The 13,861-nt window shown below is 43.8% G+C and overlaps 1 protein-coding gene across 3 annotated transcripts in view; it reads left to right on the plus strand.

The window, feature by feature from the left end:
- ppp1r36 (protein phosphatase 1 regulatory subunit 36) overlaps positions 1–13,861 on the plus strand; it is a 72,743-nt gene that overhangs the window by 19,475 nt on the left and 39,407 nt on the right. For all 3 annotated transcript variants that reach the window (XM_087989463.1, XM_087989461.1, XM_043698446.2), the window contains exon 3: positions 3,674–3,763. In XM_087989463.1, the coding sequence (XP_087845589.1) occupies positions 3,674–3,763 (90 nt within the window). The remainder of the gene's footprint in view (positions 1–3,673; positions 3,764–13,861) is intronic.

A 13,861-nucleotide genomic window follows, 5' to 3' on the forward strand; every position in this document is an offset into this window, starting at 1 on the left:
TGTCCACTCCATCCAGGCCTCTCAGTGTTCTAGAAGTTTCAATCAGATCCCCCTCACCTTTCTAAACTCCATTGAGTACAGACTCACAGTCTTCAACTGCTCTTCATAGGACAATCCTTTCGTCCCCAGGAGTATTCTTGTAAATCTCCTCTGGACTCCCTCCAAGGCCAGCACATCCTTCCTTAGATATGAGGCCCATAACTGCTCAGAATATTCAAAACGTGGTCTGACCAGAGCCTTATACAGCCTCAGCAGTACATCTCTGCTCTTGAAATGAATGCTAACATTGCATTTACCTTCCAAACTGCCGACCGAACCTGCATGTTAACCTTAAGAGAATCCTGAACAAGGACTCCCAAGTCCCTTTGTGCTTCAGATTTCCAAAGCCTATCCCCATTTCAAAACAACCTCTATTCTTCCTCCCAACGAGGACAACCTCACATTTTCTCACATTGAACTCCATCTGCCATTTCTTTGCCCAGTCTCCTAGCCTGTCCAAGTCCTTCTGCTGACTCCCCACTTCCTCAGTACTACCTGTCACTCCACGTATCTTTGTGGCATCTGAAAATATAGCAACAATGACCTCAGTTTGTTTGTCCAGATCATGAATGTGTAACATGAATCGCAAAGGACGAGCAGATTTACAGACTGGCAGATGATACCGTTATGATAGAGTACAGAGTCTGGTCTCAGGAACTACTTGTTGTCAATGTCTCTGATTTCAAGAAGGTTTTCCATATCATCCATTGACAGTCACTCTGTGACGATATAACATTGGTTAGAGTCTGGTGTTGGGAGGTGTATATTAAAATCTTCAAAGGTCTTTTACTGCAATTCCAGTTGCTGCATCCAGGCCAGTGTGCACCCCAGACCCCACCAGGCTGCACACTCTCCCCATTCCTCTCCCACTCACTCAGTAGCTACATTGTGGGGAAGGTAGCAGCTGTATCCTACAGCCAACACCACTGGCTGACGGGTCTGAGTTAGATAAACGGCTATACCTGCTCCTTGATGGCTGAGAAATCACATGCACTCCACCACACTCTCCGGTCCTCGGAGTGGTGATACCAACCCATTCATTGGCTGTGAGACAACCATTAACCGGACAGCAACAAAATCCCTCCATTCAACAACAGGTAGTTAAGGACCAAAAACAAATTTCTGGAAAAGCTCAGCAGGTCTGGCAGCATCTGAGGAGAGAAATCAGAATTAACGTTTTAGATCAAGTGACTCTTCCTCAGAACTGATGGTAGTGAGGAAAATGTTGCTTTATATGCAGAAGATAGGGTGGAGGAAGGGGGTAAAGAGTAAACAATAAGTGGACATAGAGCCCAAAGAGAGAGAAGAACAGTTGGACAGACAAAGGAGTGGATAATGATCCAGCTAGGAGGGTGAATAGCTGTTAATGGGGACTGTTAGTGTTGGTGGAGAGAATGAATGTTTAAGGTGTAATACCTTAAAGATATGGTGCCAGTGAAACGGGCTGCTTTGTCCTGAATGGTGTTGAGTTTTTGAATGTTGTTGGAGCTGCACCATCCAGGCAAGTGGGGAGTACAGTATCCCATCACACTCCTGACTTGAGCCTTGTAGATGGTGGAAAGGCTTTGGAGGGAAAGGGAGTTACACATCACAGAATTCCAAGCTGCTGCTCTGCTCTTGTAGCAATGGCACTTATATGGCAAGTCCAGTTCAATTTCTAAACAATGGTAGTCCCAGGATGTTGATTGTGGGGAATATAGTGATAGTGAAGCCATTGAATGTGTAGGGATAATGATTAGATTCTGTCTTGTGGCAGATGGTCCTTGCCTGGCACTTGTGTACACAAATGCCAGTTCTCAGCCCAAACCTGGATATTGCCCAGTCTTGCTGCATTTGGGCATGGACTGCTTTGGTGTCACATGGTGCTGAACATTGTGCTATATCAGCAAAGCCAGACATTCTCCTGATAGAGTTTGTCTCAAGAAATTGGTGAGGAAATTATTGGAAAAATAGGAATAATCAACACTTGGAAAGGCAGGGATTGATCAGGGATGGTCAGCGTGGAATTGTTGGAGAGAGATCTCATTAATTTACATTTTCCAAAATGTGTCTAAGTACTTTGGTGAGGGTAGTGCAGTTGATGTGGTTTGCATGGAGTTCAGTAAGGCCTTTAACAAGGTCTCACATGGAAGGCTCATCCACAAGGTAAGAGCCCATGGGATCCAAGGAAGGTTGGCCAACTGGATCCAACATTGACTTACAAACAGAAGCAGAGGGTGATGGTGGGAGGGTTGTGTTTGTGATTGGAAGTCCGTGACCAATGATGTACCACAGGGTTCGGTGCTGGGACCGTTTGCTGTTTGTTAAGTATGTTAACAACTTGGATTTGGATGTGGAAGGTATAATTAGTAAGTTTTGCAGATGACATGAACATTGGTGGGTGTTGTTGATAGTGAGGAGGATGGTCTCAGGCTACAATCTGATATTGATCGGCTGGGAAATTGGGCAGCACAAAGGGAGATGGAATTTAATCCCAGTAAATGTGAGCTGATGCATTTTGGGAGGTCGAATGAGGGAAGGATATACATAATGAATGGTAGGTCCCTAGGAATACTGAAGGACAAAGAGATCTTGGTGTACTTTTCCATAGATCCCTGAAGGTGTCAGCGCAGGTAGGCAGGGTGCGGAAGGAGGTATATGGAATGCTTGCCTCCTTTAGCTGGGATGAAGAATATAGGAGTGAGGAAGTCTTGTTACAACTTCATAAAACAGATGGAATACCGCGTGCAGTTCTGATCTCCACACTATCAGAAAGATGTGATTACACTGGAGAGGGTGCAAAGGAGGGTCACCTGGATGTTGCCCTGGGATGGAAAGGAGAGGAGAGACTGGGTAGGCGGAGTTTGTTTCCCCTGGTGCAGCGAGGCTGAGGGGGGAGAGGAGTGGGTGGGCGAGATCTGACTGAGGGACACAAAATTATGAAAGGTATATAGACAGGGTAGATTGTGGGAATCTTTTCCCCATGGCAGACATGTCTAAGACCAGAGGGCATAAGTTTAAGGTGAGGAGTAACTGGTTTAGAGAAGATCTGAGGGAAAATTCTTTTCCCCCAGAAGGCAGTAGGAATATGGAAAATGCTGCCTGAGAGCGTGATGGATACAACATTTAAGAAGAATCTGGATGAGCACTTAAAATGCCAGGGCATAGTTGGCTACAGACCAATTGCAGGTAAATGGGATCAGTTTAATTTAGTATTTGTTGGTCAGCATTGACATGCTGGGCCGAAGGGTCTGTTTCTATGCTGTATGACATTATGACTCTGTGAAGTTGTTTGTGACTTCCAATATTTTCCCATTCCTTTATCCAAATGGATGCCTGATGGTAGATTGTGCTCAGGAATATTGCTCCAGTGGAGCACTGATGTGAAAGGGCCCAGGGGGTTGAACAGGTCACTATAGAGTGGGTAAGGGAGGTGCACATGGGTTTCACCAGTTTGTGGGCTTTCTTCAATCAGCAGAGATGTATGCAAAGTGACATTTGCTTGTTCAGGAAGCCTTGGAGAGTCATATTAAGCAGAGGGTTCCAGTTATGATGTGCATTGATGCATTTTTCTGGGAAGTCAGTGTAGCAGAGAGCATATCCTTCCAGTTGACCTTTCATTCGTGTTGAACATATTCTCTATGTATTTGTTTAGCAAGGCACTGATGATTCCCGAGACTAAAGACAAAAAGTCAATATCCAAAGTTCGAAATCTCCTGGATCCTTTTGACCAAGACTTTGAGAAGTAAGTGAGAGTTTTGTTTTTACATTTGGTAAGAATATAATAGAAGGAGAAAGCTATTCAGCTCCTCAAACCTGGTCAGCTTTTCAATACAATGAAGGCCGAATGTTTGCATGAACTTACTTTTTCACCTAACCTGAGATAGACTGGACACTTTCCAACATCCCTGCTTGGTCCAGCCCTCACAAACGTCATTGCTGAGCTCTCTGAGAAATGTGTCTTTGATGGAATGATATCCAACCTTCTACATGTTCATATTTCTGATGCATAGCTGATACTTCTACAATATTTGAATGCCCATTTACTTGTACATCTTAATGTGTGGCCTTTCGACTCAAATTTGAAATCAAATGAGCTGCCTTTCCTCAATTTCCAAGTTGCAAAGTCAGCGAGGGGGTTCCCTACTGCTGTCTGCCATAGACTTACCTTCACTGGTCAGTACACACGTTGGGTTTCCTACAGTCCCACAAACTTTAAGATTGGACTTTTTTAATTCACTTGTGGGATGTGGGTATCACAGTCTGGGCCAGAATTTATTGCCCACCTCTAGTTGCCCTTGAGAAGGTGATGGTGAGCTACTGCACTCCATGTGAGCCAATAGAGAGGGAGGTCCAGGATTTTGGGCCAAATCGTCAGCCTCATAAATAGAGCTTGAACCATTCGTTCAACCTGACGCTGAAATAGGGTGCGAGCATAGAAAGTGCTAGAGAAACTGAGCAGATCTGGCAGCATCTGTGGAGAGAAAAACAAAATTAATGTTTCAAGTCCAGTGACCCTTCAGCAGAACTGGGGCTTACTGGTTTCCCTGATCAGATCATTTCTCTCCACGGAATCGTAATAAACTTATGAATGGGTATAAGACCATCACTTGTGTTGCTGGTAAGTTCCCTGTCAACCTCAGATAAGATATAACAAGTGTTTGAGTAACAAGGAAAGCCAGGGTGTTCACCACAAACAGGATGCTGCTATCAAGTCAAAAGACAATTGTCTAGCACAGAAATGGGTGGTGCGGTATCTGAATTTCAGTGTTGGTGTGATGCCAGCTATGATGGCTGTATGCCCCAAAAAATTGGCAGATCTTATCGTTAAGTTAATATTTTGAACCAAAACGGCAGTTACTGGAGAAACTCAGCAGGTCTGGCAGCATCATTGGAGAGAGAAACAGAGTTAATGTTTTGGGTCCAGTGATCCTTCTTCAGAACTGATAGCAGTTAGGAAGAGGTGGTATTTACTTTGATAACAGGGAAAGGGGTTGATGGGGGTGAAGGACTGAGTGGATGTGGAGATGGAACCGAGAGAGAGAGAGAAAGGGTTGGGGGAGAAGTTTAGTAGACAAAGGCAAGGAAGAAGAGGAGCTGGCTAGGTGTTCATGGGGACAATGTGTGGGTGAAAATGGGTTGGCTGTGCTGAAAGCAGTGTCTAGATTAAAGTGGTGCTGGAAAAGCACAGCAGGTCAGATGCTGCCTGACCTGCTGTGCTTTTCCAGCACCACTCTAATCTAGACTCTGATTTCCAGCACCTGCAGTCCTCACTTTTGCCCTGTACTGAAAGTAGCTCATGTCATGTTAGGACATGAGATGTGAGTATGGGTAAATCACATAGAAAGTGCTGTTCTGCCACTAAAATCATTGAACTGGATGCTGAGTCCAGAAGGCTGCAGGGTCTCCAAGCAGAAAATGAGATTCTGGTCTTCCAGCTTGCTGGAGCACTGCCACAAGCTGAAGACAGAGGTGTTGGCCAGAGAATAGGTGGTGTGTTGATGTAGCAGGCAACTAGAAACTTGGGGTCACTGTTGCACATGGAATGTGGGTGTTCCACAAAACAGTCGCCTAGTCTGTGCTGTGGTAATATTTTCTCTTTTTGAAAAAAAAAGTTCTGGTATATGAAAGTCTCAGTTTTAAAATCAGGTGTTGGAAGTTGAAAACCAATAGTCTGCCTTTTACTACTGAAGAGAGTAATAACTTCTTATGTAATCAAACACTTTCTGAAAATCTATCAATCAAGCATCTATTGGTTCCCCCTAGTGTTCCCTAATAGTTACACCCTCATAAAATTATATTTTTATGATTTTCCTTGTCAAAAAAAAGAGTTTGACCCTGGTTAACCATATTCTCCAAGTCTCCTAATGCCACGTCCTAATGCTGAATCTCAGAATTGTTACAACATAGGAGGAGGCTGTTGGGCCCATCAGTATCTGAATGAGCTTCTCACCCAGTGTCATTAAGCTGCTTTATCCATGTAACCCCTGCACTTTCGACCTTTCAATTCAAAGGGAACATTTGAGAATACATAGAATTTTGAGCAATCACACGAATACATTCATTATCTCTGTAACTGTCTCTTTCAAAATCCTAACATTTGGGGCACCTGATATGTTATCTTTGAAGACTTAAACTGAAACTCCAATCTAGCACCGAGGTTATGAGACATTGTCAGAGGATGTTCGGGATAAAATGCAAGATTGTACTAATTTGCCTCCTACTGTGTCATAGTCATGTGTACTGTACCATGAAGCAATGACTGGGAGCACTCAAGTTGCAGCCAGTTTTCAAATAAATGTCACTTTACCGACCTGAGCCCATAATATGATGCCAAGAGTGCGCCTGAGATGGGGTATTGAAGAACTGTTACAAATAAGAACTACTGACAAAGAGACGTAGGAATGCTCAGAGCTGTGAAAACCACTACAAGCAGTTGAACAAAATGGCAAAAGAATAAAGAAGCAGACAACAGGTGAAATACTGTATAAAACACACGGTCTGCAACCTTTTCTGGTCCATGGCTATTCAAACAAAAAGTGATATAAAGTCGAATGTATTCCAGGTATAATGACATAATTACAAAATTGCAATAGATCTGCTTAACTGTTGAGGAGAGACTGTTTCAAAGTCTATTCCACCCTAAACTCTGATTAACAGAATACAGACAGCAGAAAGTTTGAAAGCCTTGATGCCTTCAATCCCAAATGAACTTCAATCAGCTGGAAAAATGGCAAATGGAGTTTAATATAGATGAGTGTGAGGTCTTGCATTTTGGAAAGTCAAGTCAAGGTAGGAGTTTCATGGTGAATGGTTGGGCCTTAAGGAGTGTAGTGGAACAGAGGGATCTTGGAGTTCAGGTGCACGGTTCTCTGAAAGTGCAGTCACAGGTAGACAGGGCAGTGAGGAAGGCCTTTGGCACACTGGCCTTCATCAGTCAGGGCACTGAGTATAGAAGTTGGGAAGTTATGTTGCAGTTATACAGGATGTTGGTGAGGCCGCATGTGGAGCAATGTGTTCAGTTTTGGTCACCTTGCTGTAGGAAAAATGTTATTAAACTGGAAAGAGTGCAGAAGAAATTTACAAGGATGTTATCAGGTCTCAATGGTCTGAGTTATAAGGGAGAGGTTGGACAAGCTAGGATTTTGTCTTGAAAGCATAGGAGATTGAGGGGGACCTTATAGAGGTGTATAAGATCATGAGAGGCATGAATAGGGTGAATGCACTAAGTCTGTTTCCCAGGGTTGGGGAATCGAGGACTAGAGGGCATCAGTTTAAGGTTAGAGGGGAAAGAACAAAAGGGAACCTGAGGGGCAACTGTTTTACACAGAGGGTGGTACGCATATGGAATGAGCTGCCAGCAGAAGTGGTTGAGGTGGGTACATTAACAACATTTAAAAGGCATTTGGACAAATACATGGATAGGGAAGGTTTAGAAGGATATGGGCCAAGTGCAGGGAAACGGGGTTAACATGGATGGACATTTTGGTTGGTATTTGCCAGTTTGGCTAAAGGGCCTGTCTCCATGCTGGAGGTCACAATGACTCTAAGACTCTAATATAGCTGATAAAAGGTATATTTTCAATATTAGGGCCAAAGATGAAAAAGAGTTCTATGATTAATAGGTGATGTCATTAATACAGAGCATGTGAATCTAAAAGATGACCTCCTTAAAATCAGGATTTTATGAAGGATAAGGGATCATTAGCATATCTACTAAGAGAGGAGAAATTTACTCTCAGGAGAATGTTCAATGTGTGCTGAAGCGCTGAGCTTGTAAATCAGCAATTTGTGCATATTCATGGCAATGTACACGAGACTTTTCCATATAGATACACATTTCAGGCCAAAGGAATATAATAATCATAGGTGAATGACAGGAACCAGGACCTCATCTAAGGTTTCCCAGAACGCTAAGGGAAGTAAGGGAGGAAATTGCGAGACCCCTTGCAGAAATATTTGCATCATCCAAAACTACAAGTGACTGGAAGATGGCTAATGTTGTATCTTTGTTTAAGAATGGTTGTAAGGAGAAACCAGGGATCTATAAATCTGTGAGCCTGACATCACTAAGTTGTTGGAGGTGATTCTGAAAGATAGGGTTTACATGCATTTAGAGAGGGAAGGACTGATTAGCAATAATCAGCATGAATTTGTGTGAGGGAAATCGTGTCTCACACAAATTCAGTTTTGTGATTTTCGTGATTCAGTTTTTCGAGGAAGTTACCAGAAAGGTTGACGAAGGCAGAGCAGTAGACATTGTTTACTTGGACATTAGTAAAGTGTTCGACAAGGTTCTGCATGGTAGATTGATTAGTAAAGTTAGTCACATGAGATTCACAGTGAGCTTGCCAATTGGATACATAATTGGCTTAACAGCAGGAGACGGAGAGTAATAGTGGAGGGTTACTTTTCAGACTTGGGGGGGCGGGGTCTGTGACCTGCAGTGTTCCCCAAGGATCAGAACTGGGTCCTCTTTTCTTGGTTACTTACATAAATTATTCAGATGAGAACATAGGCATGGTTAGTAAGTTTGCTAACGACACCAAAATTGCTGGCATAGTAAACAGTGAAGAAGGTTTTCTAAGATTACAAAGGGATCTTGATCAAATTGGTTATTAGGCTGAGAAATGGCAGATGGAGTTCAACCTGGAAAAATGCGAGGAATTGCATTTTGGTACAATAAAAAAGGTTAGGGCTTATACAATTAATGGTAGCACCTTAGATAGTGTTGTAAACAGAGGGGCCTAAGGGTCGGGTACATAATTCTTTGAAATATGTATCACATATAGACAGTTTGGTTAAAAAGGCATTTGGCACACTTGCCTTCATTGCTCAGTTGTATTAAGTATAGAAGTTGGGGCTGTTGAGGTTGTACAGGACATTGGTGAGGCCTCTTCTGGAATATTGTGTCCAGTTCTGGTTATGGGAGGTTTGAGTTGTAAAGGAAGGCTGGATAGGCTGGGACGTTTTTCACTGGAGCGTAGGAAGGTGAGAAGTGATCTTACAGAAGTTTATAAAATAATGACAGGTATGGATAAAGTTAGTGGTAGTTGTCTTTTCTAGGATAGTGGATTTCAAGACTAGGAGCGAGGAGAAAGATTTTTAAAAAGACAAGAGAGGCAAATTTTTTACATAGAGTGTGGTCCATGTGTAGAATGAATGTGCTCAGGAAGTGGTGGATGCAGGTACAATTACAGCGTTTCCAAGACGTTTTAATAAGTACATGAATAGGAAAGGTTTGGAGGAATATGGGCCAGGAGCAGGTAGGTGGGACTAGTTTAGTTTGGGATTATGTGCAGCATGGACTGGTTGGACCGAAGGGTCCATTTCCGTGCTGTATGACTCTATGACATCACGCCAAGAAAGGAAAACATTTCAGTGTGGGGAAAGTGGCATTCTTTCTGCAAGAAAATGACTAATGTTACACACAAATGTAACATTGTGGGCGGCATGGTGGCACAGTGGGCGGCATGGTGGCACAGTGGTTAGCACTGCTGCCTCACAGCGCCAGAGACCCGGGTTCAATTCCCGCCTCAGGCGACTGACTGTGTGGAGTTTGCACGTTCTCCCCGTGTCTGCGTGGGTTTCCTCTGGGTGCTCCGGTTTCCTCCCACAGTCCAAAAATGTGCAGGTCAGGTGAATTGGCCAGGCTAAATTGCCCGTAGTGTGAGGTAAAGGGTAAATGTAAGGGAAGAGGTCTGGGTGGGTGCGCTTCGGCGGGTCGGTGTGGACTTGTTGGGCCGAAGGGCCTGTTTCCACACTGTAAGTAATCTAAGCTAATCTAATCTAAAACAAATCTATGGCTATAAGGAAGCTCAACAAGCAGGTACAGGTGTCCATTGGCGAAGTATCCTCAACCAGCTGAGAGAGATTTGCAATATGTCACTAAACCACTAATCATGGAATAGCATCCTAGAAGCGTGCAACAGTCTGTTTACAGGATTAGGAGGTCTTCCAGGAGAGTATCTTCTCCAAGTAGATGAGAGGGTAAGACAAATTCAGCTAGGAAAGTCCTAGCTGTTCTCATGTCCAGGCTGAATGACAGGATAAAAACGCTGGAAAGGAAGGGAGTAATAAAAGTGACATAGATGAGCTGTATGGTAGCAGTGAAACAAGCAGAAACTATACTGAGAGCATGGATTGTCCAAAACATCTTAATAAAGCTCTAAAGAATTCTCCCATGCCCACCAGAGAAGGAATTTAGCCACAACTTGCCAGGCAAAAGTCTTTTATCTCCTAGATGCGGAGATGGGGTTACTGGGAAGTGAAGGTGGGTGAAAGTAAGGGTTCTAAACCGACATTCTCAACATCCTTCAGGAGATACCAATGGTCCTCCAGAGGAATCTTAATGTAACCAATATGAGATAGTCAGTAATCATCCTAGAACAGACTTTACTAGGGTTAAGATTATTTTAATGAGCAGACTATATAATGAATGATCTGATAGTTTAATGACATGGAAATGCAATGGAAGAAGCTGTTGCTGACCACGATCACATGATCGCTCAAAAGGGCTCACAAATGAACCTGAAACAGAATCAGAAAACATTGCAAATAAGGATGTCCAAAGTCAAGCGCATAGCTATGTGCCGACGGCAAAATGTCCTTCCCTTGGTCTCAAAAGGTGATTGCCATACCAGCAATGAGGCAACCGACAGATGTACGGTTGGGCAATTTCATCAATTTATTGAGCAGAGGAGGACACGGGGAAAATGTATAAACTCCACACAGATAGTCACCTGAGGTCTGGAACTGATCCTGGGTCCCAGGCTGCCATGCTAACCACTGAGCCACCCCTAATCAATTGGAAAAGCTGAGACGGTGTAAATCACCAGAGGAATCATAAAGAAATTGAGTGAATCCAACAGACTTATACAGGGTAATCCTCAAGTGGAGAAACATACCAACGGCAGGTGTGGAAAGTAGCACAGTACAAAGGATAACATCACACTGTGTCCAAAACTACTCATCCAACACTGAACAAGATATGGAAACTGGAGTTAATCGTAGGCCTGAATGAAAATCAAGGTGAAGCAGCCAAAAGTTAAATTTTGTTTTGACAAGACCATTGCCAGAATTGAGCATTGGAGAGCCATTCTCAACAAGTGGTAAGTTGGGACCTGTATCAACTTGATTGTATACATGAGTGATGGATGACTAAATATACTGTCACAACCACAGTATACACATCTTTATTAATTACAAACCACAATAATTGTGAGCAATTCTGGTCTCCTTCCTATCCGAAAGATGTTGTGAAACTTGAAAGGGTTCAGAAAAGATTTACAAGGATGTTGCCAGGGTTGGAGGATCTGAGCTACAGCGAGAGGTTGAACAGGCTGGGGCTGTTTTCCCTGGAGCGTTGGAGGTTGAGGGGTGACCTTATAGAGGTTTATAAAATCATGAGGGGCATGGTGAAAGTCTTTTCCCTGGGGCGGGGGAGTCCAGAACTAGAGGGCATAGGTTTAGGGTGAGAGGGGAAAGATATAAAAGAGACCTAAGGGGCAACTTTTTCACGCAGAGGGTGGTACGTGTACGGAATGAGCTGCCAGAGGATGTGGTGGAGGCTGGTACAATTGCAACATTTAAGAGGCATCTGGATGGGTATATGAATAGGTAGGGTTTAGAGGGATATGGGCAGGGTGCTGGCAGGTGGGACTAGATTGGGTTGGGATATCTGGTTGGCATGGACGGGTTGGACCGAAGGGTCTGTTTCCATGCTGTACATCTCTATGACTCTATGACCAATAACTATAATTAATAACATGCCTCAGTTAATACAGACATTGGGAGAAACTATTCCTGTGAGCAGCTGACCAGGAAATGATGAAACCTACTGCCCAGGATTATAATGCTAATTGGTGGAGTTCACTGGTAATCAAAGCTCATTATTCCATGGTCCATATCAAAAGCGTAAATGTATTATTTAATCACCAAGAATGGTCAAATTTATTTGTCTTTGTTACTGTTATCCTGATCAGAAGAATCTTTCACCAGGTTTCTCCAATAAACTCAAAAATAATAAAAAGAGTTTAAAGAATAAGTTTGTTTTCTTTATTCACCTTGGGATGTGGACATTGCTGGCTGGTCCAGCATTTATTACACGTCCCTAGTTGCCCTCGTGAAGGTGGGGGTGAGCTGCCTTCTTGAACCGGTGCAGTCCATATACAACAAGTATACCCACAATGCCCTTAGGGAGGGAATTCCGGGATTTTGACCCAGTGACAGTGAACGAATGGTGATATATTTCCAAGTCAGGATGGTGAGGGGCTCTGAGGGGAACTAGCAGCTGACAGTGTTCCCATGTATCTGCTGCCCTTGTCCTTCTAAATGGAAGTGGTTGTGGGTTTGAAAGGTGCTGTCTAAGAATCTTTGGTGAATTTCTGCAGTGCATCTTGTAGATGGTACACACTGCTGCTACTGAGTGTCAGTGATAGAGGGAGTAAATGTTTGTGGATATGATGCCGATCAAGCGGCTGCTTTGTCCTGAATGGTGTCAAGCTTCTTGAGTGTTGTTGGAGCTGCACCAATCCGGGCAAGTGGGGACTATTCCATCACACTCCTGACATGTACCTTGTAGATGGTGGACAGGCTTTGGGGAGTCCGGAGATCAGCTACTTGCCGCATTATTCCTAGCCTCTGACCCGCTCTCGTAGCCATTGTGTTTATTCGGCTCGACCAGTTGACTTTGTGGTCGATGGCATTTCCCAGGATGTTGACATTGGACATCTAGTGATAGTAACCATTGAATGTCAAGGGGTGGTGGTTAGATTGTCTCTTATTGGAAATGGTCATTGCCTAGCATTTCTGTGGCATGAATGTTTTGTGCCACTTGTCAGCCCAAGCCTGGATATTGTCCAAACCTTTTTGTATTTGAACATGGACTGCTTCGGTATGTGAGGAGTCATGAATGGATGTTGAGTACTGTGTAATAGTCGGTGAACATGACTCCAACAGCAGGGGTTTTGCCCCCAATATCCATTCATTCCAGTTTTGCTAGGGCTCCTTGATGTCACAATCAGTTGAATGTGGCCTTGATGTCCAGGGCTATCCCTCTCCCCTCCCCTCTGGAATTCAGCTCTTTTGTCCATGTTTGAACCAAGGCTGTAATGAGGTCAGGAGCTGAGTGACCCCGGCGGAACCCAAACTGGGCGTCACTGAGCAGGTTATTGCTGAGCAGGTGCTGCTTGATAGCACTGTTGGTGACATCTTCCAACACTTTACTGATGATTGAGAGTAGACTGATGGGGCAATAATTGGCCGGGTTGGAATTATCCAGGACAGAACATACCACGACAATTTTCCACATTGTCGGGTAGATGCCAGTGTTGTAACTGTACTGGAAGAGTTTGGCGAGGAGAGTGGCAAGTTCTGGAGCACAGGTTTCCAGTACTATTGCCAGAATGTTGTCAGGGCCTGTTATCTTTGCATTATCCAGTGACTGTAACCGTTTCTTGATATTATGTGGAGTGAATCAAATTGGCTAGAAACTAGTAGATGCTGGGGAACCACTGGAGGAGGCTGAGATTGATCATCCACTCAGTACTTCTGACTGAAGATTGTTGTGAATGCATCAGCCTTATCATTGGGGCACTGATGTGCTGGACTGTTCCTTCATTGAGGATGGGCATATTTGTGGAGCCTTTTCCTCCAATGAGTTGTTTAATCATCCACCACCATTCATGACTGGATGTGGAAGGAATGTAGAGCTTAGGTCTGACCTGTTGGTTGTGGAAACACTTAGCTCTGTCTATTACTTGCTGCTTATGATGTTTGACATGAAAGTAGTCCTGTTTGGTAGTTTCGCCAGGTTGATGCCTTCAGGTATACCTGGTGCTGC

The sequence above is a fragment of the Chiloscyllium plagiosum genome, unplaced genomic scaffold, assembly GCF_037043375.1.
Source record: "Chiloscyllium plagiosum isolate Xiang-an unplaced genomic scaffold, Cpla_swu_hap1 HiC_scaffold_8, whole genome shotgun sequence".
NCBI lineage: Eukaryota > Metazoa > Chordata > Chondrichthyes > Orectolobiformes > Hemiscylliidae > Chiloscyllium > Chiloscyllium plagiosum.